Source organism: Marmota flaviventris, chromosome 3 (genome assembly GCF_047511675.1).
Source record: "Marmota flaviventris isolate mMarFla1 chromosome 3, mMarFla1.hap1, whole genome shotgun sequence".
Lineage (NCBI taxonomy): Eukaryota > Metazoa > Chordata > Mammalia > Rodentia > Sciuridae > Marmota > Marmota flaviventris.
In genome coordinates, this window is record NC_092500.1 from 10802720 (window position 1) to 10828968 (window position 26249).

Sequence of the window (26249 nt, forward strand, 5' to 3'; positions counted from 1 at the left end):
GTCCAGATGGCCATCGGCTCCCTGTGTCCAACCTGGTTTTCCTTCTGTGTGTGGCCTCACGTCCCCTTCTCATCGCCTCTTTAGAGGGCCTGTGCCCAAGGAGTCATCAGGCTGGGAATGATGGTGGAGGGGACCCAGGGACAAAGTCTGGTGGAGGTGTCTTGGGACATGAGACTTGCTGCTCAGTGGGGTGAATCCAAGGTGGTGGGTCCCTTAAGGGGCGGGGCTTGGTGGGAGGTCTACTCTTGGAAGAGATTAAGGTGGTTCTCATGGGACCCTGAGCTCCCGTAGGCTCCAGAAGAGCAAGCCTGAGCCAGGCGTGGTGGCACCTGCCTGTAATCCTAGTGACTTGGAAGGCCAAGAATCCCAAGTTCAAGGCCATCTTCAGCAACTTGGCAAGACCCTGACTCAAAATAGAAATTAAAAAGGGGCTGGGGGGTAGCTCAATGGTAGAGTGTTCCTGGGCTCCATCCCATTACCTAAAAAAAAAAGGCCGGCCACTGCCTGGCTGCTCTGACTTCCTGTCTGGCCCTGTGATTGTCCCTTCTTGCATGAGCTTTCACTGTGGTGCCATCCGTCATGAGGCGATGCAGCCAGGGGGCCCTCACAAGAGCTGGTGCCATGCTTTTTGGACTTTCAGCCTCCAAAACTGTGAGTCAAATAAACCTCTTTTCTTTACAAGTGCTCAGTGTCCAGTTATTTCATTATAGTAACAGAAAACGGCTAAGGCAATGGGAGAGCCTGTGTGTGAGGGGCAGCCCCCCCCCCCAAAAAAAGTCGAAGATATTGGAGAAAGAGCAGAGCAGCCCCCTAGAGAAGGGGAGAGAGATTAAAGATGAAAAGGGAAAAGAGACTCAGGCCAACCGCAGCCTGGCCGTTCGCAAGCGCCTGGGACTTGCCGGGCTCCTTCTGGGTGTCCCACGTCATCTCAGCTCCTTGGGGAGGTGGCGTGGTCAGCGCAGGTGAGAGGTGAAGCCGCTTGTTGTGGCCCCACAGCCGGTGAGAGGAGGCGGCGGATGTGAACCCAGCCTGCTCGGCCCTGAGTGGGAGAGGAAGGAAGCTGGAGGCTCCTGGGAAGGGTTTGGACGGAGGGAGCCCGTCTGCTCTGCAGGAGGGAACCGGTGGGCGGGGTGGGAGAGCGCCCCCTGGGGGTCAGCGAGGGCCTTGCAGAGGCGGAAGGGGGAGGTGGCCGCGGTACTTCCTCCAGCCACGTGGGCAGGCAGCCCGGGTGCGCGGGGAGTCTGCAGGTCTGGATTCCAGGGCAGGGACCAGTCAGCCTGTGGTTGGGCAGGCAAAGAAGTAAGCAGGAAGGGTGACCTGGGCATGGGCTCCTGGCTGGGGGTGGAGAGGAAGGGCCGGGAAGGGTGGACCTGGGTGTGTGGCCAATAAACTGGGTAAGGTGGGGGGCTGAGGGCAGGGCTGGGAAGTCTGGAGGAGACATGGATATACTTCCAGACGTTTCAAACTCTGGGCAACAGGTGGGCAGCAGGAAGCATCCTGCCTCCTGCCATCGCAGGGCCTCAGGTCTGGTATGTGGGGGCTGGTTGTGTTAGGAAGGCCCTGGACAGCCAGCTCAAGGCACAGAGAGAGGCAGCCTGCGGGAGGCCACAGGGCCAGTATCTTCAGCCCTCCAGCCTCTCAGGCTGCCATTCCTTCCCTCGGTGACTGTATTTAGTGAGGTTTGTGTAACTATAACAAAATACCTGAGGCAATCAATTTATGAAAAGAAAAGGTTTGGTTTGGCTTCCAGTTCTGCAGATTCCAGTCCAAGATCAGGTGGTTTCATTACTTTGGGGCTTTGATGGGGGCTGGGGTCCCACCATCCCTTTTAATCCACATCTAAAACCTCCCACAAAGCCTCACTTCTCAAGGGCCCACCACCTCCCAATCAGCCAGAGCAGTTCTGAGCAGCACGAGCCAAGATGAAGGCCTCAGCCTACCTGACTTCCACACCCTGCAGAGCCACTGTCACGGAAGCATGGCCTTAAAACCCCACCCAAGGGCCAACAGAGCACAGCGGGGGCATGGGAGTAAGTCCGTGCATTTGCAGTTAATTGGTTTTCAACAAAGTTGCCAACAACACAGGACAGGGTCTCTTCAGTGATTGGGAAGCTGGTCTCCACATGCAGGTGACACGGGAACTCACCTCTGGTGATGCACCACAATGGGCTCCAGTGGATGACAGACTTAAATGTGGAAAACCGCTGGAAGAACAGGAGGAAGGCTTGCGGCCTTGGTCTGAGCAGGCAAAGGGAAGAGCCGACAGAGAGGCCACCTGTGGAACAGGAGAGGGTTAATATCCACATATACAAGCCTCACAGTCCAGCCGCAGAGGAGAAAGACTGAATAGACAGGCCGCCGCGGGGGCGCCCGCCTGTCATCCCAGGGGCTCAGGAGGCTGAGGCAGGAGGATCTCGAGTTCAAAGCCAGCCTCAGCAACAGTCTCTAAGCAACTCAAGGAGACCCTGTCTCTAAATAAAATACAAAAAGGGGCTGGGGACACGGCTCAGTGGTTGAGCACAATGGGAGAGCCCTTCACCTATTAGAATGGCGATTACTAAATTGATACAATGTAACAAATGGGGTGAAGGATGTGGAGGAAAGGGGAGCCTTGGGCACTGTTGGTGGGAGTGTGAACTGGTACAGCTGTCACAGGAAATAGTACGGAGGTTCCTCAAATTGAAAATAGAATTCCCATGTGATGCAGCAATTCCACACCTGGGTTGTATCCTAAAGAAAATGACATCAGTATGTCAGAGAGACATCTGCCTCCTGTGGTCACAGCTGCACTGTCCACCGTGGCCAAGATGTGGCAGTAACCTAAGTGGCCATCCACTGAAGACTGAAGGAAGAGAATGTGGTCCATAGTGCACAGTGGAATACTATTCAGCCTTAAAAAAAGAAAGACATCTGTCCTTTGCAACATGTGGATCAACCTGGAGGACATTGGGTCAAGTGAAATAAGCCAGGATGAGAACCCCGTGATTGTACCTGTGGAATCTAGAGAAGAAAAGAGTTGAACTCACAGGAAAAAAGTAGAAGGTGGCTTCCAGGGGCTGAGTGGGGGAGGGAGGGGAAATAGTGGTCCAGGATGGTACCAAGTCCCTTAGACAGGCTGGAGGAGGGCTGGGGATATATTATACATATGGCAACTATGTTTCTATAAATGTGTATTTGAAAATTGCTAAGGGATTAGATCATCAAAGAACTAAATATGAGGTGACTGGTATGTTAATGAGCTTGAATTTTTCACCTCACTGTGTTTACATATAGCAAAACTTCATAGTGTCCTCTGAAACTAGATACTATTTTAATTTGTCAGTACCTTAATAGAGCTGGGGTAAAATAAATCCCAAATATTATGCCATTTCAATCGGTCAATCCATCAACCAGTCAACACTGTATTAGTCCGTTCAGGCTGCTATGACAAAATGGAAAAAACAGAAATTCACTTCTCGCTGTTCTGGGGGCTGGAAGTCCAAGATCAGGGTGTTGGCGAGTCTGTCTGCGAGGGATGGCTCTCTTCTGTCAGTGTACCCTGTGGTGCTCTTTATACCAGCACCAATTCTGTTCTGAGGGCTCCATTCACATCCTGGTGACCTGATCACTTCCCAAAGCCCCTCCTCCAAATACCGTCCCCTTGGGGGCCAGGTTTCAAGGTGAATTTTTGGAACATAAACATTCAGTTCATAGCAAATGCTCTGCTACCTCACAGGCTTCTCAACCCCATGTCCAGGATGGAACCTCGATTCCAAGACCCCCCTCCATCACCGTCACCGGCTCCTGGTTAAGTGACACCTGCATTTGTCAAGTTGTCAAGAATGAGCCTGGAATCCTTCTAGATCCATCAGCAAATCGTTTAGACGCTACGAAATATACACCTTCCGCGGTCAGCTCGGCTCGGGACCCTGCAGCGGGGCCACCTGGTCGATCCTCGCACGGCCGCCAGAGGGCGCGTCCGGGTCCGGGCCACGCGGGTTCTCGGCTCACGGCCCGGGCCGCGCTCCGCCTCCGGCAGGTCACCCCGGCCCGCCCGGAGGGGACCCTGGAGACCCCCAGCTCTTCCCCCCTCAGGGCCTTTGTCCTTGGCAGTGCGGCCCCTCGCAGCGCGGTCCCTTTGAGGAGCTGGAGCTCGGGGTGGTCTCCGTCCGGTCTCCCCTCCGCCGCCAGCCCGTCTCAGCTTCCTCTGCTGCTTCCTTCACGACGCCTGTCCCCGCCGGGGACACTGTTTGCCGCTGTCCTGTTTCTTGTCTGTCGCCAGCTGCAATGAGAGCTCCGCGAGAAGGGACTTCCTTCTCTCCTTACCGCGTCGCCGCAAGGGGAGGTGCCCGTGACCAGCTCGCTCCCTCCTCCCAGGCCCGGAGGAAGGTGTCACCCTCCCCTCCGGAGGTCCAGCCCCCGACCCCAACACGTGGACAGGGCAGGAGGAGAAAGGCAGAGCCGGGGGTCCAATGGCCTGGGACGTCGGGGAGGGGGTCGTTTGGGAGACCGGACGAGGCCTGGCTCAGCTGTCGGAGGAGACGGGGCGCCGGTGCCGGGGCGGAGCCCACCCCAGTCTCCCTAGGCGGCCCAGACCCGCAAAGGCCGCGGTTTCTGGGCGACATCACGGTTGACAGGAGGCTGGGGCTCCGGGCTGTGCCTCTTGCTTCCTCACGGGGGCCGGGCAGGGCTTGGGGTGCGGGGGGGCGGGGCCCACCGTGGGGGAGCGAAGGCAGGAAGCGGGCGGGCAGGAGAGCGGCTGGGGGCACACTGGCAGGTGACAGGGCCAGGTGAGCGCGGCTCGGAAGAACTTCCGGGGGCGTGGCCAGGGGGTGGCGCCGGGAAGCTCGAGGTGGGACCCGGAGCTGGGGACTCCTGGGGGGACCTCCGCCCTAAACCACGACAGTGCAGAGGGGGCTTGCAGAGGGCCAGGGGTCAGCGGAGCTCAGCCCGCATCCCCGCGCCCGGCGCCTACCTGGAAGGGAGGCGGGCTCCCAGCTGAGCAGGAGGAGGAGGAGGACGGAGGAGGGGAGGAGGAAGAGGAGGGAGGAGGAGGGAGGGGGAGGAGGAGGAGGAGGGAGGAGGGAGGGGGAGGAGGAGGAGGACGAGAGGAGGAGGAGGGAGGAGGAGGATGGGGAGGAGGAGGAGGACGAGAGGAGGAGGAGGGAGGAGGAGGATGGGGAGGAGGAGGAGGACGGGGGAGGAGGAGGAGGACGGGGGAGGAGGAGGTCGGTAGGAGGAGGGGAGGAGGAGGAGGACGGCGGGAGGAGGTCGCAGGGTCAAGAGCTACTTAGGAGAGAGAAGCCCCAGCGCCCTGAGGCTGCCTGGATGTTGGGTCCCCAAGGAGGAAAAGAGCCGGGAGCCCAGCCCTGCCCAGAGCTCCCCGCAACACGCCCGCACACGGTCCCGGGCAGCCAGCGGGGCTTGTCGTGGGTGGGGAGGACACACGTGACGTTGGACCTGCCCCGGTGGAGGAATGGGACCGTGAGGGAGCGCCAGGCCCGTAGGTGTGCGAAGCCGACCCAGAGAAGAAGCCAGGGAAGGTCTCAGAAATACACCTTCCCAGGGCAGAAGCCCGTCTGCGACGCCCGGTGACCCCAGCAGCCACAGAGAAGGTGCATTCGCTGAGCTGCAGCCCGGGCCTGAGCCCCCCTCGGCGCTGTCAAAATGCCAGTGGGGGGGCGGGGGGCTGTGGCTGTTGACAGAAGAAGTGGCTCATTTCCCCAGTATGGAAATCAGTGCGAAAGAGCAGCCCGGCTGAGGAGGAGAGGGGCAAAGGTGTGAAAAGGTCCTCCAGGGAAAGGGAAGCACGCTCTTAATCCTCGAGAGACGCTGCCTCCCGTGGAAAGAAATGCAAATGAAAAGACGACCCAGTAGTTTTGCCGATTGCAGAGTCAAAAATAGTGCTCCTCCGAAGCTGTTGGTGGGAATGGGGGAGAGGAGTTTCCTAACCCGCGGTGGGAGGACAGACGGCGCGGCTCCCCCAGGGCCGTTGGCCACACACCCGCCCCCAGCAGCACCGGGCGCATGCGCACTGCTAAGCGCAGCTTAGGCTGGGGGTCGGGCGGCCTCTCTGCCTTCAATGGGAAGCCCCCCGCCGCGCCGTGGGCCGCTGTTCGTAGCTCCTGATTCAAGAATAGGGAACAAACTCCAAGGCCCGAGCTAACAACGGGGGCAGAACACATTGGGGTGAGAGGAAGAGAATAAAGAATACAGATATATATTTTCCTTCCACTGCTGGAAGAGCCCTGGAGGGACAGAACAGGGGGGTAGTGGAGGTGGCGGGAGAGACTGGGAGGGGCTGGGGGCAGACTTGTGATCAGTGTCTTTGTTCCTTTGCATGGAAACCTGCGACCCTACTATCATTTGAGTGTATTGTGGAAATTCTAAAATGTTACCAAAAAAACTTTTAGAAAGTATTTAAAGCGGGCTGTAGGTCCCACTTAGGGGACTGGGCTGGCTGTGTCTACTGGGCTGGGAGAGGGGGAGATGTTGAGTGTGAGGTGTGGGAGCCACCAGAATGGGGTGGCCTTGGAGGACTGAAGGCAAAAGGCGGGCCCTGGGTCTTCAGCTGCAGGTGGAGGAAGAGGACGGAGGGGAGGAGGGGGGAGGAGGAGGGGGGAGGAGGGGAAGAGGGAAGGAGGAGGGGGGAGGAAGGGAGGAGGAGGGGGGAGGAGGGGGAGAAAGGGAGGAGGAGGGGAGGAGAGGAGGAGGGGAGAGGAAGGGAGGAGGAGGGGAGGAGGAGGGGGAGGAGGAGGGGGAGGAGGGGGGGAGAGGAGGAGGGGAGGAGGGGAAGAAAGGAGGAGGGGGAGAAAGGGAGGAGGAGGGGAGAGGAGGAGGGGAGGAGGGGAAGAGGAGAGGAGGAGGGGAGAGGAAGGGAGGAGGAGGGGAGAGGAAGGGAGGAGAGAGGGGGGAGGAGGGGAGGAGGGGGGGGACACCTGCTGGGACAGGAGGATCTTCCTGTACTCCTCACCTGGCCAGAGGGTGCCAGTGGAGCTCCCAGCACTGGCAGAGAGGGCTCCTGGGACCTGGGGACAAGAGGAGCCTGGCTGGGCCTGGTGACTGGGCATGTTGGGGCACAGCCGTGGCCTTGGAGACAGAATGCTGGTTTTCTAGATAGGAAAGTCCCTGATGAATAGAGGCCCACATTCTTCATGGGGATCTCCTGGGACAGAGTCCCCTCTCTGAGCCCTGAATTTGCCCCAGCAGAGCCTCTTGGGGGAGTGGGAGGTCAGCTCCCCATGGGAGGAGGGAGGAGGTGAGTGGCACTGAAGTGGGGTCTGAGGCAGTTGGCCCAGGGAGCAGGTTGGGGGACAGGGACGTCCCCTGGCCAGTCACACTGGAGAACTCTGAGGCTGGGACCTGACTCTGCCGCCCTCTGGGCCACACAACTGTTCAAGGACTTCCTTTTCCCAGAAATGTTTTAAGTGCCAGCTCCCTGTTGGACCTTGAGATACGGTAAAGACCTAACAGGAGTTGGCTGCCATTTTAATGAAAGGTTAAAGTCTTCAGAGAGATGGAATGACGTTCAAGGCCGGTGCATCTGATGATCCCGCTGAAAGGTTTATAAAGCAAAAATCAAAACGTGGTAGAATGACCAGGTGCATAGAGTCCCATCATGTCCGCAGATTCAACACGCCGTTCTCCGGAGCTGATAGATGGAGCAAGGTGAAAGCATATTTGTAATAATGTAAAAGTCGTGAAGAGCAAGTTCACATCTCTGATGTGTTAGCCATATATGGAACACGGAATTCATGCCCATTTATGATAAAACAAAAACAACAATAACCCAAAACTCATGCTTGTCAGGAAGCAAGTCACAACACACATCCAAGGGCGCTGTGCACAACTCCAGTAAATAGCATCCCTTAGACCGCCTGTATTCCTAGAGGCTCGGGAGGCTGAGGCAGTTGAAGTTCAAGTTCAAAACCAGCCTTAGCCATTTAGCGAGGCCCTAAGTAACTCAGTGAGACCCTGCCTCTAAGTTAAATATAACAAAAGGACTGGGGATGTGGCTCAGTGGTTAAGCACCCCTGGGTTCACTTTCTGGTACAAAAAAAAAAAAAAGCTGTTTCTTCAAAATCAGAAATAAGAGGAGGACTCCGGTCAACACCGATTCCATTCAGCTCTGTAACAAAGAATTCAGGTGAGCCAAGGAGTTAAATTTATAAATATTGGGAAGGAAGGGGAAAAAAACCAACATTTTCCACAAATGATAAAAACGCCTACATGGCAGTCTTGGATTTACAATGTTAGTGGCAAAATCTTTGGGTAAATTATAAGAGGGCCGGGGGTGGAGGGTAGTGCAGAGGTAGGGCCCCAGGCCCAGCAATCACGAGGCCCTGGTGTGATCTCCAGCACAGGGGTTGGGGGGGTAGGGTGGGATTTTTAAAGATCTGATTAGGTTTTCATGAGAATTTCCATCCAGATTGCCATGTAAGTCCAACATGTAAAATGTGACATTTTCCTTACAGAGGGAACAAGCAGAAAATCATTTTTTTTTTTTTAAAAGTATTAGTGGGCTGGGGATGTGACTCAAGCGGTAGCGTGCTTGCCTGGCATGAGTGCGGCCCGGGTTCGATCCTCAGCACCACATACAAAACAAAGATGTTGTGTCCGCCAATAATTAAATAAATAAATAAATATTAAAAAAAAAAAAAAGAAGAACCTTTAAAAAAAAAAAAAAGTATTAGTTATGGGCTGGGGTTGTGGCTCAGTGGTAGAGCACTTGCCTAGCATTACGTGAGGCCCTGGGTTCAATCCTCAGCACCACATAAAAATAATAATAAACAAAATAAAGATATTGTGTCCATCTACATCAAAAAAAATTTTTAAAAGAATTAGTTATAATGACACTGGGAATAATAAGATGTCAAGAAATAAATCTTTTGAAAAATGTGCGTGAACTTTCTGGGGAAAATTAGGAAAGTCTATTGAAAGACATAAGGAGAATTTCAGCATGGTCCCGGGCAGGAAGGTCCAGTGCTCCAAAGACGTCGATTCTCCCCGAATTCTGCTACAAATCAACTACCATTTTGATCTGAATCCTGACACCGATTCTTGGAACTTTGATGAGCTTATTCTGAAATTTCCATGGACGGCAAAGTGATGAGCGAAGACTAGAACGATTTTGGAAAAGGCCAAGAGAGGCTGATTTTCCCTGCTGGATTTTGTAAAGACTGGATATAGCACCGGGGTCCCTGAGGCTGCTGGGTGGACAGTAGACCCACAGACCCAGCGGCTCAGAGCCAATCCACACCCCACATTCCTGCAAAGACGGGGAGTGCCCCTGTCCATAGGTGGTACTGGAACCACTGGTCACGAGGACCGTTAAACTAAACCCACATCTCTCAAAAACTCAAACCCATCCCTGTCTCCCCGCAAATCCACCCCAAGTGTAAGACCTCCCTATGCAAAGCAAAACTGTAAGACCTTTAGAGGAAAGTACAGGACATCTTGATGACATTGGCTTGGAAGTCCTAAGCAAGACTTGCTTGAAAAGCATCCGTCAGTAGGGAGAAAATTTGCATTTGATACCAAGTTACACCCCAAAGTAGCTTCAAGGCCAAGTGTGGCCAAGGGGCTCCTAGAGCATGAGGTAGGACTGTCTGTTGAAGTGAGAGACGCAAGTGCCCTTCGGCTCTGCCATCCTCTCCCTAGAAACCACTCACACCAGCCCCAGGAGCCCACAGACGTTCACGGAACGGTTTATGGCTCAGACATCAAAAGTCATTAAGAACTCTTTTTAAAAAATATTTATTTTTTAGTTGGACACGGTATTTATTTTAGTTTTATATGGTCCTGAGGATGGAACCCAGGGCCTTGCATGTGCTAGGCGAGTGCTCTACCGCTGAGCCACAACCCCAGCCCTCATTAAGACCTCTTTTTTTAAATATTTATTTTTTAGTTCTCGGCGGACACAACATCTTTGTTTGTATGTGGTGCTGAGGATCGAACCCGGGCTGCACGCATGCCAGGCGAGCGCGCTACCACTTGAGCCACATCCCCAGCCCCTCATTAAGACCTCTTAGCGGAAGGTTGTGTAAAGACATTTTGATACATTCACAGATAGGAATATTATACACCAGAAAAGACAACTCCACAAAGTCCAACATGGACCAGCAAATTCCCCACATCCTAAGGTCTGAGTTGGGAGGAGATTTAATGATTCCGAGTGGCCCCAGGACAAGGACTAGGATCTCTGAGGGCCGATCCAGGGACGTGGATTTGGGCTGAAAAAGAGGAAGGGTTTCTAACAGATGGGGCTAGCCAGGGATGGAAGAGGCTGCCCCCTAAGGCACTGAGCTCCCTGTCACTGGAGGTGTGTGAGCGGGGACTGGGCGTATGCCTTGTCTACCGGCGGGGCCAGGGCAGGTCAGGAGTGGTACCAGGCCAGCCCAGGGGCTGTGGTTCTGTGATTCAGGGAGTTTGGTCAAAAGAAGACAAATAATGAATGACCAAACGTGACACGTCCACACTCGGAACGTCCTTCCTAGTAAACGGGACGGACAGGCGCAGGCAGCCAGCTGGGGTCTCAGAACGCCTGAGCCAGGGAAGCTTCGGTGCTGGGGCTGAGCCCAGGCCCTGGGCAGCCCAAGCCTGTGTCCCACCCTGAGCTGTGCCCCCAGCACGTTCTCTTTTTCTTTAAATAGAGGAGCTTTGCCAGGATAGAAAGAGAGTTCACCAAGGTGAGCTGCACCCAGTGCCCCTTCCTGTGACCACCGGGTGCCCTGGTCGAAACCAAGAAGGGAGCGCTGGTGACGACACCAGGAACCCAAGCTCAGACTTGGTCTGGATCTCACTTTCCCACTGGGGGTCGTTTTCCGTTTGGTCCAGTCCAGGAAACCACCTGATTAGGCGCCTCCTTTAGGGATTGGGAGGGGTTGCTCGGGGTCTGGTAGTGGGTGGGAATAGAGGTGGGCACAGAGGCGAGTGCAGAAGGCCTGGGAGGGAGGGTCCCTGGGAGGGGCACCTGGCACCCGCAGGTCCTGCCCTCTGCACCCTGCTGAGGGTTTCCTGGCTTGTGGGGGGTGGGCTAGAGGCTCCATCTCCCTTCCCTTCTCTTGCCCCTTCTCCCTGGAGTTAGGAAGGTGCTGGCTGTGAGCAGTGGCAATAAGGGGGACACACCCTCACCCCAAAGCCTTCGCCCCCACCAGACAGCAGCTCGGTGCCAGAAGTGCCTGGGGTTTGCTGGCCCCAGGCTGATTTCAGGCCGGGTGGTGTTGGCTTCTCAGACCCTCGGTTTCTTCATCCATGAAATAGGCCGCCGTGACTTGCTCCAGAGCCCCTGGTCTCCAGGGCAGGCCTGGCTCAAGCAGGACGCGCAGTCGCTTTCCTTCCGTCGCTTCTCCACCAGCGACCCCAGCCTCCCCTTCTGGCCTCATCTCCCCACCTCTCATCTGGGCCCTAGTTTGGGGGACGCCCTGAGTAGGCCCAGGCAGCCCCCACCCTAAGTGCTCTCTCCTGGACACCACATTTCCAATGCAGGCTCAGTGCCACCTGTAGGCCCCCCGCTGTCCCGCCTCTCCCTCTAGGTGAGTCTGAGGTCCCCTCCCTGTAGATCCCTCAGTCACGTCCTGCCCTGTTTACAGGCGCCTGTGGTGAGGCACTTCCTTCTCTACAGGGACGCGCTCTGCCTCTCGCCCTTGGAATCACCAGCTCCTGGTATTGGGCCTGGTATCCAGTAGACACTCATTAAATGCTCATGCTTCAAACCGAGGCAAACTGAATGCTTGGAAATCCCCTGTCCTTGGAGAACAACTTTGGCCCTGGCGCTGGGTCGGGTAGCCAGTCTCCTGGTGGAGAGGGTACCCGAGGTGCCCACGGGTGGCCAGGGCTCAGCCCAGCACCTGAGGGGCCCCTGCTCCTCTCCAGACTGCTCGCCCCGCCCCCTGCAAGGCTGTGGGGGCAGCGGCTTGGGCAAGTTCCCCTTCCGCTTCCTCCTGCTCCTGGGCTGTGGGTGGCTGCTCCTCGCTGCTGCTGGGGCACCTGCCAGCCTCTGCACACCCCTGGCGCCTGGGGAAGCTCTCCTGCCCTGAGCTGTCACTGCCGTCCCTCAGGCCCGGACGCAATGCAGGCCATCAAGTGTGTGGTGGTGGGAGATGGGTAGGTACCTGGCTGAACTTCCTCACAGCCCCTACCTGCATCCCTCCTGCCTGGTGCCCCGCAGCTGGGAGGAGGCCTCTCCCAGGGTCCAGGGGGCCCACCCAACCCCACCCACCCCCAAAGCCGCCTGGGTGGGGGTACAGGACAGTGGGGGGTGGCCAGGGCTGCTGGCCTGCACCCCAAGGTCTGGGGGCAGGTGTCCAGGGATGCGAGCCCCTGTCTCCATTCTGCAGATGCAGCCAGGAGGAGGGAGCCTGGCTTTTGTCCCCAGGCTGGCCTGGGGTCTAGGCCCTGGCTTGGTGAGGGCTGGTGAGGGGATGTGGCCTTGGGCAGGTCCCAGCCCTTCCCTGAACCGCCACAAGCGCCCTGGGAAGAGGCGTGGGGAGGCGGGAGAGGAGCCCGGGGCTGGGTCACTGTCGGGTGCGTTCCTGCCCCCCCCCGCAGCTTGTAGTGGGGGGGAATGTGGGGGGGGGTGGTGAGGAGCAGAATGGGGGGCGCAGGGGTGCAGAGTTAGGGAAGGAGAACGGCAGGAGGTGCAGGGTGACTGTGGGGACCCGAGGGGCCAGCTGGGCTGAGGCCCTCCCCAGCGGCTGGAACTCAGTGACCTTGGGCTGTCCTGTCCCTGTGGCCTTCTGTTTCCTCATCTGTAGAATGACAGGTCCCCTGTCACTCACAAGCCTGCCGCACATGTTGGGAACCAGCCCAAGGTGGCCCCGGGTCCATCCCAGGTATCTGGCTGGCCCTGGCCTCCTGCCCAGCTCCCCATGCAGGGGCCGCCTGGGGATCCTGCCTGACCCAGTCCTGCCCGTGGCTCCTGGGGAGGCGGCGTCCACAGGCGCCCTCAGCTGACTCGGGCCGGGTGGCCGTTATCTGGCCGCAGCCACCGCTCACTTCTGCTTTGCATCTGATCTGAGCAGGCGGGCGGAAGTCAAGGGTAACGTTCAAAGGTACTTTGGTGGCAGGCCCCGGGAGGGCCAGCAGCCTGCTCGGAACAGGAAGTGACGGAACCAGGCAGAGCAGGGGAAGGCCCAGAGAGGCCCCTTGGCCTTTCTGCTCCTGGCTGAGCTACATTTGCCGTCTGCTGGCCCAGCAGGATGGGGGACACCCCACAAGGGCTGCGGCCATTCATTTTCCACTGGGTGCCAGCCCTGGGCTTGAGCAGGGCCCCTGCATACTATGCTCCCTAATATCAAGTCCACTTTATAGTTGGGAAAACAGAAGCTCAGAGAGGTTAAGTCATTTGCCAAATCCTGCACAGGAGTTAGACCCAGGTCTCTTTGACTTTAAAAAACTCTGTGTCCTTGACTGCCTTGTTCCATGGCAAGGACGGAGGTATGGGGGCAGTTTCCCCTAATGGTCACCACCTGCCGTGGCTGTGACATCTTGCTGTGTGCATCAGCGCATTCCCAGGAGATGAACACATCCCCTTGTTCTCCATGGGGAAACTGAGGCAGGGGTTTGGTGACTGCCTAAAATTGCCCACCCGTGGTTGGTGGAGCTGGGCTTTGAGGCTGGGAGTGTGGGGACACAGGCGGAGTCGGGCCCAGAGGCCCTATGGCATGGTCTCCCGGCACCCCCCACTCCTGCTCCTCTGTCCCCATGACCCACACCTCGGGGCCCCAGCTCCGCCCACACCCGCGGACCGGAATCTCTGGGGCCCGAGAGTCTGCACGCACAGACACCTCAGGCGACCCTTGCAGGCTCTGGGGTTGACACTGATGGGGGTGTCACGGGTGGGAGACTGAGGCTCAGAGGTCGGGGCTTGGGCAGACTCTGGGTCTTCTTGGGGGACCAGGCAGGCACTCAGAGATGTCCCCAGGCCCCAGACAGAGCCTGTGACACGCCCTCTCGCGCTTCCTGTCTTGCAGAGCCGTGGGAAAGACCTGCCTCCTCATCAGCTACACCACCAACGCCTTCCCAGGAGAGTACATCCCCACCGTGTGAGTGCCCGCCAGGGCGGGGCGTCCCCAAGGCCCCCCTCCAGGCCCCTCCCATGGGACAGACCCCTGGGTGCATCCAGGGCTCAGGCAGTCAGGTGGCACCAGAGCCAGGCTCTGGCTTGGTGGGGCTGCCCCAAGGTCCCCCTGGGGAGGCAGCAGCCTGCGGAGGCCCAGGAGGGAGAGACGGAGCGGACGAGGCGGGTGAGGGGCAGGGAGGACAGGGCTGGATGGAGTGGGAGGCAGGGGAGCTGTTGGTGAGGAAGCAGAGGGCGGAGGAGGAGGGCGCCCTGGGCCTCGACACCGCGGCCTGCAGAGGCTGCAGCAGGGGCTGGCGCGGGAGCAGGGCAGTGCCCGCTGTGGCCGTCGGAGGCCGCCCTCTGCTGCTAGATGTGCAGGCAGGGCGGCCACGCGCCGTGGAGGGAGGAGCACGCAGGTGTCAGGGGTCCCTCAGCCAGGGCAGCTCCTGTGCCCAGCATGGCCGTCAAGGACCTGTCTCCATCAGCCGCCCACTCTGTCCATGAGCTCTGCTGTGGCACAGACGTCCCGGGCACTCCTACCTCAGGCGGTGCCCCCCCCACGCCCACCTGCCCAAGCCCCCAGGGCCCACCCCAGGCCCCTCCTCCAGGAAGCCTCTCACCCTCCAGAGTGGCTTCCCACCTCTCCATGACCATGTGGAGCACAGGCAGCCACAGCTGGTTCTTCCTGGGCCTCCCTGATGTCCCAGCGCAGGGTCCCCCACAGCGTGACATGCACAGTACTCCACTGGCCTCACTGGGCCTCATGGGAGAGGCTGGGAGGCCCCACTGAGGACCTACTGTGTGCTGGGTGCTCGGGTTGCCACAGGCATATAGCCTTCTCCGGAGGTGGGTGTTATGGTGGCCAGTGTACCCATGGGGGAGCTGAGGCTCGTGGCCCCTAAGGGACTTGCCCCCAGAGTCAGCCAGGCCTGTCTGGCTTCAGAGCGGGGCTGTGGAGAGCAGGGCTGGGCCCTTCCCTCTTGGCCTCAGTGTGACCCTCTTTCGGGAGCTGGATTCAGGTTCTTCCACGGAGGTGGAGGAGGGGTCAGTGCCTCAGTACCCCTTGACAGGAGAGACTGCCCCCTCTCCAAGGGCCTCCCGCCCACAGCCCTGAGCCTTTTGGTCCACTGCTGCGGGGCAGGGTGGCTCCCTCCAAGGGGCCTGTCCCCGGGACACAGGGCTCATCCAGTGAGGGCAGAGAAACCTGGGCAGGGCCGGGAAAGCTGCCCCTGCTGGTTCCTGGGTCTGTGGGCGTCCCTGTCCACCCTGCCCTTACCAGCGAAGAGGGAAGGAGGACCCTCGTCCCTGCCATCAGCCAGTGAACGCCTCTCGGCCCCCCTGAGGGCAGAGGAGGGCCAGCTGTGCACCTGAGCAGAGAGGCAGTGCAGGACCGGAAAGGTGGCTCCCACTGGAGACCACTGTCACCAGGAGTGTGTTGTCCCTGCCGGTGTCCCCGTCCCTGCATGCTGGCTGGAGACCCCGTCGGCCCCTGTCCTGGCTGGGTTGGAGGACCCACTTGCAAAAGGACTTTGGAGCAGCTGCTCCCCCTTCGGAGTCCGTAAGCCGCAGGTCCCATCTGTGAGAGGCAGGGACAGGACGGGGCAGGAGGTCCCAGCCAGGCCGGGCACCCTCCCTGTGCAAGGGAACAGGACTGAGGTCACTGAGGTCAGGCCAGGGCCCCCTGCTCTGAGCAACTTGAAGTCCCTGGTGGCCCCTAGACGACTGGGCTGCTCAGGACACTCAGAGGCTGGGCTGGAGCGTCCTACGGTGCAGTGCCCCGGGCACACCTGTGTGGTTCCACAGGCTCCATGCTCAGAAGGGTCCTGCACCTGGTTTAATGCTCCGATGTCCCCCCCTTGAATCTCGTAATTATTTTTGTCAACGGGCCCTGAGTTTTCCTTGTCCACTGGGTTCTGCATATTATCTGGGGGCCCTGCATGCCGCCCACCTTCCAGCAAAGTTGCTCGGCCCTGGACAAGACCCCAGAGGGTCTCGCTACCACCAATGCCCGTGCGCCCGTGACAGGGAGGGTAAGAGAAGGCACGCTGGGCACTTGGCATTGGAGGGCGCGAAGGATGGAGGGTGGGTTCGGAAAAGCAGGCGGCCCCCGAGAGCGAGAGAGCGCTGGTGCTCGCCAGAAGGTCGGGGAGTGCTTCTGGGACGGGCACAAGATGCGATGAGCCCGGGGACTGAGCTCGGGTTGCTGCCAGCGGCTGGGGGTTTACACCCCGAGGCGACCTGAATCTGTGGCCTCTCTGCCCTCGCCTTCTCCGGGGAGCGAGCTGCGCGGCCAGCCAGCCAATCAGGAGCCAGGACCAGCAGAGCTGCCCCCTGATTGGCTCTCGCTATCCTCTCCTCCGCATCCCGCTAGAGGCGATCCCGCTGCGCGGTGTAGACAGGGACTACAGGGGCAGCCTTGGCGCTGGTAGCCTGGTGGCTTATATTTCCACCTGATACTGAAACCAGCAGGGCCCCTGAGATCTTTGCACGTTTTCACAAACGGGGAGACTGAAGCTGCTCCCTGGATGGTCCCAAGCTGGGAGTTGGGGACACAAAGACAAGGCAGGACCCTGCCCTCGGGGCCTGTGATGTAGAGGGTCCCGCCCGCCTCTCCTCGTTATAATCACTCTCAAAGGTGAAAGGGTCTGGCCTAAAATCCCTCCTGGGGCCCCTTCACACTTAACACCCATCTCCTGTCCCCCGCCCCCAGCCTCATCTCCACCTCCCCTCCAGGTTTCAATTTTCCTTGATGATCTCACAGGGCGGCCTCCCCCAGGCCCTGCGCAGGGCTCCTGACACCTGCTGGACTTTCCTCTGGTCCCGATGGAACTCATCTCCCTGCTCATGGGCTGGGCAGCCTTGCTGGGGTGTGCTTCCTGAGGACGGGCCCTGAAGCTGTCCAGTTTCCTCTCGATTCTGGAACAGAGTAGTAGCTTCCAGAACAATTGAGCACATCACGGGTGCCCGTGACCTGGCACCTGGCAGGGTGGGCAGGCAGAGCCCTGAGAAGTCACTTAGGCCGACTCCTCAGAACTTGGTTTTACCTCCCCCATGATCCTCTCTGTGAACTGGCCGAGCAAACCTGGGCTTCCCATGGGCAGCAGGACGTCCAGCCGCCGGGAGCCAAGTCCTTGCTGGGTTGATGGCCCTGCTTGCCTGGTCCATCCTCCCCAGTCCCCAAGTCACCAGCCTCGTGTGACCTGTGGTCTTTGGGTTCCTTGAATACACCGTTGTTCATACTCAGGGGAGGCTCAGGTGGTGGCCAGGTGACACCTGGCTGCAGACCCCTCCTTTACCTACCCTCCTTCACTGCATTACAGTGGCAGGTTGGGCTGCCGTCAGAGGCCAGGCCTCCAAGCCTGTCCCCACTGTCCTCACTGTCCCCACCTGTCTCCAGTCATGAAATAGCAGAGATTCTGAGTTGGGTAACAGGATTTTGCCCTGGCTGGGTCACCAGTTGGCTGGGAGACCTTGGGCCTGTCCCTTCCTGCTCATGACCCTCGGTTCCTTATCTGGAAAACCGGAGTGGGGTCGGCCAGGGTCCTGCGCAAGGGTCCTCTGGTCCTGGTCGCCTGTGGACCTCAGGGGGCGACCCCAGGAATTCACATCACTGTCACATCCCTACAGCTGTCCTCTGGGAGGGCCCGTGGGAGGCACTTAGGGACACGAGGAATGCCATCGCTCAGCTCCCAGCACCTCCCAGGTGAGGGCTACACGCGGTCCCTTGGGATCCTTCTGTTGGCCCCAGGAGGTGGGGATGGGTTGGTTCCCTTCCAGCTGCGTCTGCTGGGCTCAGCCCAAGACAGAGGGGGTGAGCAGACCGAGCCTGGCCGACAGGGAGCCCGGCCTTGGAGGGGACAGAGCTGTAACAAATGCCGGCTCATGGTCAGGGTCAAGCAGGGCAGTCACCCGAGGGAGGGGTCCCTGGCTCTTTCAGGCTGGGGCAGGGAAGGTCCTCATGGCGGGGGCAGTGCCTGGACGGGCTCTGAAGTGGGAATGGAAGCAAGTGCATGTGGGGGTGGATTCCAGAGGAGGCCCGGGAGGGAGGCCCGGGAGGGAGGCCTGGAGGGTGTGGGAGATGAGGACGCTCAGGGCTGTTTGGATTAGCTGAGGCAGGGCTGGGCGTTCTGGGCAGGGGTGCTTCATGGACGGGCACAGGGAGGCGGGCAGCACGAGCCTTGCCCTGGGAGCAGTCTGGCTGCTGTGCAAGGGGAGAGACAGGTGGAGGCCAGAGGAGCCCGAGGCCTCAGTGGGCGAGTTCGGGAGATGAGGAGCAGGGCCTGTGTGGGGGACCTCAGTGAGGTGAGGGTGGTCCCTAACCCTCAGGGGCAGGTGATGAGGGCATCCTTGGAGGCACAGCTGGGGCACGGGGCTGGGAACACTGGATGTGGAGTTATCCCAACGTGGCTTCTCAGCTAGTTTGGTCTCTCATTGGCTGGGTGACCTTGGGCAAGTTGCTATGCCTCTCTGATGCATTTTCTTCTCTCTGGCATGAGGATTCAGCGTGATCTAGTCGCGTGTGTATTGGGAACTTGCTCTCCCAAGCCTACCCCAAAACACCCTCGAGGCCCCAGGCTGGACCCTCCGAGGGCCCCCAGGACTTCCCCTTTCCCGATCTTCTCAGGCTCCTCGCCCTGTCTGGCCTCCTATCAGGCTTTGCCATGGACTGGTGACTGGGCGGCTCTGGGCACTGCAGGGCCCCAGGGCAGCCCTCTGCCCACAGGAGTCCCAGTTTCCTGCCCCTCTGAGGAGGCCCTGCCCCTGGTCCCCACTGTCCCCCAGTGTCCCCAGCAGCCTGAGCACCCGAGGCCACGGCAGTCACAGCCCCTGGCACCTCCCATACGCCTGCGTCCTTCCTCCTCCTGCGGCTCCCTCCTCACATCTTCCGGGGCCTCTGCCCGAGGTTGTTGTCTCTGGTCGCTTCTGGGGGTCCCAGCCTAAAACGGGGATGAACATTCATTCAACAGGCACCGGGTGACAACCTTGGTGTGCGGCACAGGAGGCGGGTGACGCTTATACGGATGGAGACTAGGAGGGAGTTTGTGGGAGTCTGTCAAAGTCTCGCCAAACACAGTTGAAGGCAGAGAAACAATGGAGAGGCCATGTTCTTTGTCAGGTTTTGGAACCAGGGGTTGAACTCGGGGGCCCTCGGCCACTGAGCCCGTCCCCAGCCCTACTTTGCATTTTATTTAGAGACAGGGTCTCACTGAGTTGCTTACTGCCTCACTTTTGCTGAGGCTGGCTTTGAACTCGCGATTCTCCTGCCTCAGCCTCCCGAGCAGCTGGGATGACAGGCGTGGGCCACCACTCCCAGCCAAAAAAAAAAAAGATTTTTAAATATAATGAATCAGTCATGAAAAAAATAAAGAAAACCCAACTGCACAGTGCTGTGTGACAATGGGCTAGTCGCCGCCCCTCTCTGGTGTTCATCCCCTGAATGGGACGATGCAGGGCTTCAGTGGATGTCGGGGCTCTGGACTCGAGGCTGACCTGGTCCTGTCGTACCTCCTCCACAGGTTTGACAACTACTCAGCCAATGTGATGGTGGACAGCAAGCCCGTGAACCTGGGGCTGTGGGACACGGCTGGCCAGGAGGACTACGACCGCCTGCGGCCACTTTCCTACCCCCAGACGGTGCGCGGCCCCGCCCTCCTCGCGCTCCGGGCCCTGTGCTCCCCACTCCTCCGCTTGGGAGGCCCTTCCCGTCTGGCCTGGTGGCCCCTGGAGCCCGGTTTGTGGAGCTGGGGACGCCCGCCGAGGTGCCAGCCCTTGCCCTCGGCTCCCCGTCCGGGGCAGGCTGGGGGTGGGCAGGAGCGTGGACTCTGGGTGGCCACACCCGTCCCTCACCAGGGGCACCTGGGCAAGACCTGGCTCTGCCTTGCTGTCCCCGCCCTGGGCACCCCTCAGCCCCCAGGGCCCGCCCTGCTCCTCCCTCCTGGCCCGGGCCGGCCCTCCATGGCTGCCAGGTGGGGCCGGTGGACGCTGTGGCTCACCCGGCCTCTCCCTGCAGGACGTCTTCCTCATCTGCTTCTCCCTCGTCAGCCCAGCCTCCTACGAGAATGTCCGCGCCAAGGTGAGCTGGCCAGAGGGGCCTGCGGGGCAGGGGGCCTGAGGGCCGGGGGCCTGAGGGCCAGGGGCCTGGGGGGGCCTGGCAACTGGAGGCCTCCCGGGCAGCAGAGGCCACGGCAGAGGCAGAGAGGGTCTCTGGTGCCAACCAGGGCTGGCGGGGGTGGCACCGGGTGAGACTGAGGGGCCTGCAGGGGCTGGGCCAGCAACCTCACCCCGACCCCCTGACCTTGTCCTGTCCCCTTCCCACAACCACGTGGTCCCCGTTGGGCCCTCCTCCTGGCACAACGTGGCCCCTCTCACCTTCTCCCCATGTCACCTGGCGCTCTTCCTGCTCCCTGCACCCCGCATCCCGCCACCCGCCCAGTGGTTCCCCGAGGTGCGGCACCACTGCCCCAGCACCCCCATCATCCTGGTGGGCACCAAGCTGGACCTGAGGGACGACAAGGACACCATCGAGAGGCTGAAGGAGAAGAAGCTGGCACCCATCACATACCCACAGGGCCTGGCACTGGCCAAGGAGATAGGTACGGGGCTTGGGCTCAGAGAGGGGAGCTGGGTGCAGGGGGCACCCCAAAGCAGCCTGGCCTTGGGGCCAGGCCACGTGATTTGAACTCTGGCTGTGCTGTGTGGCCTTGGGCTAGTCGCTTAGCCTCTCTGTGCCTGTCAGACATGGCTCCTGCCTCATGTGGTGGCTGGAGCACTGAGTCGAGCAGGCTCCTAGCACGGCCCCACAGGCAGCAGGACAGTGCAATGTTGGACGATGACCGTGTCCACAGGAAGGCCCTGGAAACAAGGGGGTGTGCCTGCCCCAGACAGCAGGAGTGGGTGACACGGGCTGTGGTCACTTGGAGGACGGGCAGCCAGTCAAGTTGGCTTCCTGGGGAGGTGACACATTGCCTTGCTCCTCCTCCCCCCAGCCCTGGCTGCTCAGCCGGCTCCTCTTTGCCCCCAGAGGGATCACTGGGCAGAGGGGACACTGCGTCCTCAGAGTGGCCCAGCCCGAGTGGCCGCGTGGGTCTGCAGGATCAGATCCTGAAAGGACAAACTGCTGTCCAGGGTGGGGGCGGGCGTGGAGTCCTCATCATGGCGGGGCTGCCTGCACCTTGCCCCTGGGGTCCAGGCCTGGTGGCTCTGCCCTGTCCCTTGTTGTCCCCGATCAGGCCACTAGCTGGACGGGCCACTCTTGGCCTGGGCCACAGCGTCCTCCCGAGGCCGGGGGCTTGCACCTCCCCCTGGCCCTGCCCCACTGCGGAAATGGGCGGACGCGCGTCTTCACAGGAAGAGAAACCGCAGTGGCCTGCCTCCTTCCTGCTCCTGTGGGGACGGCCACCTCCCGGCTCCACCTGCTGCCCGAGCCTGGTCTCGGCCCGCCCTGGCCACTAGGCTCTGCTCACAATGCCGGGACTTGGCCCTGCCTTCCTCCTGCCCGCCGGTCCCCCCCCAGCTGTCCCCTACAGTGACTGTCCTGCGTCCTCTCTTGGAGTCCCTTCCCAGAGGGCCCTGGGGACCGGGTTCTGGTCCCGGCTTCAGCGCTGACTGGCTGTGGCCACGGGCTGGTGGCTGCCCCTGGGCCTCGGTCTGTCCATCTGCACCTCTGGACAGTCCCCCACAGGGGCTTCTTCTGTTCCAGGAGAGGAGGCAGGCCCCCCCTTGGCCTCCAGCTGGGCTCGGGAGCTGACCCTGGGTGGGGCAGGGAGGGGCCTGGGGCCCACAGGGCTAGCAAGGAGGACAGCGGCTGCCTCTGGACAAGCCACAGATCCCACTGCAGAGCATGTGGACGTGGGCTGAGCACTCGGTGGGTGTCAGGCCTCCCAGCCGCTGGGGGGAGGATGCTGTCACCCCCCTGTACGGAGGGGACCCTGAGGCTCAGGAGAAGGCCCTGGCTTAAGGCCTCCCAGCCAGGACGTGGCGGGGCCCAGCCTTGAACCTGGGCAGCCTGGCTGCCCGCCACCTTAGCCTGGCCCCTGCCCTGGGCAGCTCCTGTCCCCGTCCTGGGTCAGTGTGTCCTAGAGGGAGCAGGGCCTGGGGTCGGGCCTGGCCAGTCCTAGAGCGCTCCAGCCCTCTGGCTGGTCCCCTGTTCTGGTCCCACTGAGCTGGGGGGTGGGGGAGGTGGCAGGCCCTGGAGAGGGCAGTGGCCGAGTGTCCAGACCCTCCGAGCACACAGTGGCATGGTGACGAGCCCCGGCTGAGCCAAGCCTGGGGACACCACTGGGCGGTGACGGGCGAGTGACGTCCCCCCAGCCTGCATTCCCTCATCCTCACCCCTTCCTCCCAGCCCTCGAGGGGCTGCCCCTCCTGCTGTCCCCGGGACTTCGGGGAGCACCCTCTGCCCAGCTGTGTCTGCGGCCCTGACCCCCGACTTGGGGCTGCTTTCTTGTCTGGGGACGGTCACAGTCCCGCCTGCACGGGCAGGGGCTGGCCAGCGGCTGTCCCCTCCTGCCCACAGCAGCTTCAGTGGACGGTGGGGCCCCTCCCTGCCCTCCCCAGGCCCCCGAAGGGGAAGCCCCTGGGCTGCAGTGGACACGCGGGCGCCTTCTGGAAGGTCAGGGAGCACTGTCCTGGGAGTGGGCTCAGCCGCTGGCTGCAGAGCCTCTGCCCTGAGTGGCCACCCGAGGAGGCTGTCCTCCTGCTGTGAGGGGCTCTCCAGTCCCCGTTCCCCTCGCCCAAGGCCCCGCAGCCCTGGGCTGAGGGAAGCGTCCAGCCCGTGACTTGGGGTGAGCGGTGACCCTCTGCAGGCCTCAGTTTCCCTCTGCAGGTGGGGACGATGCCAAGGACGCTGTCCGGGGACCTGGCGGGGGGGGGGGCACAGGTGCCTCCGACTTCCTGGGTGATTTGCATCCTGGGGCGGGACCCAGAGGCCTGCCGGTGGCTGCTGTGTAGGTTAAAGTGCACAGAGAGGCCCATGCCCTACCCAGGGTCACACAGCGCCCAGAGGCCCCGCGGGGACTGGACCCCACACTGGACCCCCGGGCAGTTCCCAGCCGGGCGGCCTGGGCGGGGTCGTCAGGAGAGCCTCCCACCCCGGGCTCAGGCCTCTGCCGTCCCCCTCCCCAGACTCGGTGAAGTACCTGGAGTGCTCAGCCCTCACCCAGCGGGGCCTGAAGACCGTCTTTGACGAGGCCATCCGCGCCGTCCTGTGCCCCCAGCCCACGCGGCAGCAGAAGCGCCCCTGCAGCCTCCTCTAGGTGAGGCCCTGCCCAGCGGGCCCTGGTGGAAGGGGACGTCCAGCCCCTCAGCAGCTGCCCCCGGGTCACTGAGGGGGCATTCAGGCGGGGACAGCGGGCAGTAGGTATGGCAGGACCCTCAGGTTCCCGGCCATCTTGTCACTTGCCGGAGCCCAGCCTGCCCTGGGGACTGTTTCCAGGAGGCCTGAGAGCAGGGCGCAGGGTCGCTGACCGGCTCAGCCAGCTCTTGCACACGGGGTGGGCGGGAGGAAGAGGGACGCCCGGGTCCTGCCCCGGGAGAGCGTGGGGAGCCCTGAGCTCCGTGAGAGCCGCATGGGGCGGAGGTGGGACAGACTGAGCAAGGAGACCCTGGGCGGGGCCAGGCGGGAGGTTGGAGTGAGCCCTGGGGGGCTGTGCCTGTCCCGAGTCTCACCCCGCCTCACCCCGCCGTCTGCCTTCCAGGTGCCCCAGCCCTCCCTCCCGATGGTCCTGACCCTCTGGGGTCCCTGCCCAAAGCCCGATGGCTCCGTGGCTGGCCTGTCCCCTCCCTGTGACGTCTCTTCGCGATGGCTGCAGAGCTTGGCTGACCGTCTCCGCTGGACGCCCTGGGGCGGGTCCTGATCCCACGCTCCTGCCTTCCCAGGGCCCAGGGGCCCCAGGTCAAGGGCAGCCCACGCCCACTCGCCCCAGGCCCCCTCCATGAGCTTCACGGCTGCTGGCCACCACTGTTGACCTTCAGGGTCAGGGTCTCGCTCCGATACTGAGGTCCTGCTTCTCTGAAAGTCAGGCTGAGCAAAACAGGGCCTTCGAAGCTGCTCCCCTGCCCCTCGTTCTGGTTCTTTGAGACGCTGTGAACAGGTCGGTTCTCTTCCTCTCTGTGGTGTCCTCCAAGCCCCTGCCCTCCCCGCCGCCTTCCGCTCACTCCAGGACCCTGAGCGCATCCTCCTGGGAGAGCCTCCACTGCCCCTGCTCTGCCCGTCAGGACTCTGCTGCCGCAAGTAGAAAACCCCCTTCAAGCTTCTGAAGCAGGAAATAAATATATGGTTCCCGTTTGAAACTATCATGACTTCAGGTGCAGCTTGATCAGGGGGTCCAATGACGTCGTTGGGGCCTGTTTCCCCGCACTCCTTGGCTGGGCTGCTGCGGGCTGGCTTATTCTCAGCCAAGTCCTTAGGACTTCATCTTTTCAAGTTCAAGTTAAGCCAACAGAGCAAGTGTCTGTCCCAGACTAAATTCTAATGAATTTAGTTTACTCTGGGCAGCTTTAGTGTGAGGCGATCAATCACGGCGGTCAGAAGGCTCTGGATTCTGACTGACCGGGCCTGGACCCTGTGGCTGAGCTGCAGCCAGCAGCGGAGTCAACCCCGGGGAACTGCGGGAGGGCGGAGGGGTTTGTTCCCAAAGGGAAACTGAGAGCCGCGGAGTCTCCTGCACAGAGAGCTGCGGCGGGTCGCTCCTGCGGGCTACCTCCCTTCTCCAGCCAAACCTTTCACTCCCCCCCCACACGTGTCCACCGGCCCCACCTGTGAGCCTGGTGCTGCTTGAGGTCTGAGTCCCCAGAGAGGCCAAGAGAGGGAGCCCCCGATGCCCACCCATACACCCCAGGGTTCCGAGGCAGGACCCCCAGTCCCCTCTGCTCTGTGCTGGGCCTGGGGATCCATTCCAGACCCTCCCCAGGCCAGGGCCAGGGACCGGCCACCTCCCCCCACCCCCACCCTGTGCTCACCCCCCTCCCTGGGGCTGGACGGTCCTCCCTCCAGCTCCCCTCGGACTCCCAGGCCCCGGCGTGGGCTGGGTCCCTCTCCTGGCCCCTTTCTGAGCTGAAAGGGGGCTGGGGTCCCACTGTGTGTGAGTGCGGGCCCTAAACCCGCCCAGGGAGACAGTCCTGGCTTTTACGCCAATAGTAGTGTCAGTGGTGAGCCCGTCCAGGCGCCGTGGCCACTCGGCTGTGCTCTGCTTCCCCAGACCAGGCGCCCCAGTTTGCAGAGAAAGAAATGGAGGCTCAGGAGGGTCCCGGAGTTAGAGCTGGATAAGGGAGACCCCGTGCTGTTCTCTCCCCTCGCTACCACTGCCCCCAAGGCTGCTGCGCCCGGCAGGCCCTGGATGTGGAGTGAGCTGGCCCCTCAGACAGAAAAGGGGTCAGCAGGAACCTGTTTTAAAACAGGAAGGAGCTGGGTGTGGGCGGCGGGGGCCCTCGCTATCCACACCTGCTCCCCGGGCCCACCTAGTGCAGGGCTCCCACCAGCCGCGGCCCCTGGCCATGCAGTCATGGCCTGGGGGCGAGGAGGGCGCCTGCCACACAGGACCTGTCCCTCCAGCTGTCTGTCTTAGAGGCTGGCTGCTGCTGATTCTCAGCATCCCCCGGTTCCCATTCTCTCAGCCCAAATTCACCGGCCAAGCCTGGACGATTTGGCCTCCCCAGGCTGCTCCCTGCCCTAGGCCGGGCCCCCCGCTCCTCCTCGCTGACACACAGTCACACTGAGTCACATCGGTCACCCCTGTGTTTTACTCCTGTGGTGGCTCCTAGGGACATTCAGCAGCACCCAACCTTCTCCACGTGCCTGTGTGAGTCTGTGGCCTGTCCCTGGAGCCACCCCCTCCCACAGCCCCAGCCGCAGGGCTGCTTCCAGAAGGTTCCACGGTGGTGCCAGGGGCTCCCGCCCACCCCGTGCCTCCTCCAGGGCCGTCTTCGTAGCTGCTCACGATTCAGCATCTGTGAAACGGGCCTTCGTTAGTGAGACCCCCAGACTGTGAGCTCGGGGACAGCAGGGCCTCCCTGGCTGTGCCACACTTGACACCAAGCCCCTGGTGACAGCTGGGCACCCGACAGACGCGGGGCCGAGGTCTGTGGTTCACACAGATGAGGGAACAGGTGGAAGGGCTGGCGGTGGGGACGGAGGGCGCCAACCATCCCCTGAGCCCAGCCTTCCGACCCTCCTGCCGGGCAGCCTTGGGCAGGGCCACCTGGATGTGCC

General features: G+C 61.0%; 1 protein-coding gene and 1 long non-coding RNA gene across 3 annotated transcripts; one reads left to right on the plus strand and one right to left on the minus strand.

Annotated features, from left to right (window-relative positions):
* Positions 1-685: 685 nt before the first annotated feature.
* LOC114088586 (uncharacterized) lies at positions 686-4766 on the minus strand. Its single transcript, XR_011707025.1, has 3 exons — positions 3326-4766; positions 2147-2275; positions 686-1039 (listed from the first exon to the last, which is right to left on the minus strand). It is a non-coding gene; the product is annotated as an uncharacterized lncRNA (long non-coding RNA).
* A 7139-nt stretch (positions 4767-11905) lies between these two features.
* Rac2 (Rac family small GTPase 2) lies at positions 11906-24334 on the plus strand. 2 transcript variants are annotated; one of them, XM_027936266.2, is made up of 7 exons: positions 11906-12084; positions 13953-14024; positions 19558-19675; positions 20052-20114; positions 20475-20634; positions 23165-23295; positions 23737-24334. In XM_027936266.2, exons 1-6 carry the CDS (start codon positions 12050-12052, stop codon positions 23293-23295), a joined length of 579 nt encoding a protein of 192 aa, XP_027792067.1. In that variant the 5' UTR covers positions 11906-12049; the 3' UTR covers positions 23737-24334. The 2 variants fall into 2 exon arrangements, with proteins under 2 accessions (XP_027792067.1, XP_071465608.1); XM_071609507.1 differs by lacking the exons at positions 11906-12084; positions 13953-14024 and adding exons at positions 16776-16908; positions 17669-17744.
* The last annotated feature ends 1915 nt before the right edge of the window (positions 24335-26249 follow it).

Coding starts and splice junctions, on each gene's coding strand:
- Rac2 (XM_071609507.1), top strand. CDS start 16,791: ATGATCTCACAGGGCGGCCTCCCCCAGGCCCTGCGCAGGGCTCCTGAC. Junction 17,745..19,557: donor CAGCTCCCAGCACCTCCCAG/GTGAGGGCTACA, acceptor CCTCCTCCACAG/GTTTGACAACTACTCAGCCA. Junction 19,676..20,051: donor CACTTTCCTACCCCCAGACG/GTGCGCGGCCCC, acceptor CTCTCCCTGCAG/GACGTCTTCCTCATCTGCTT.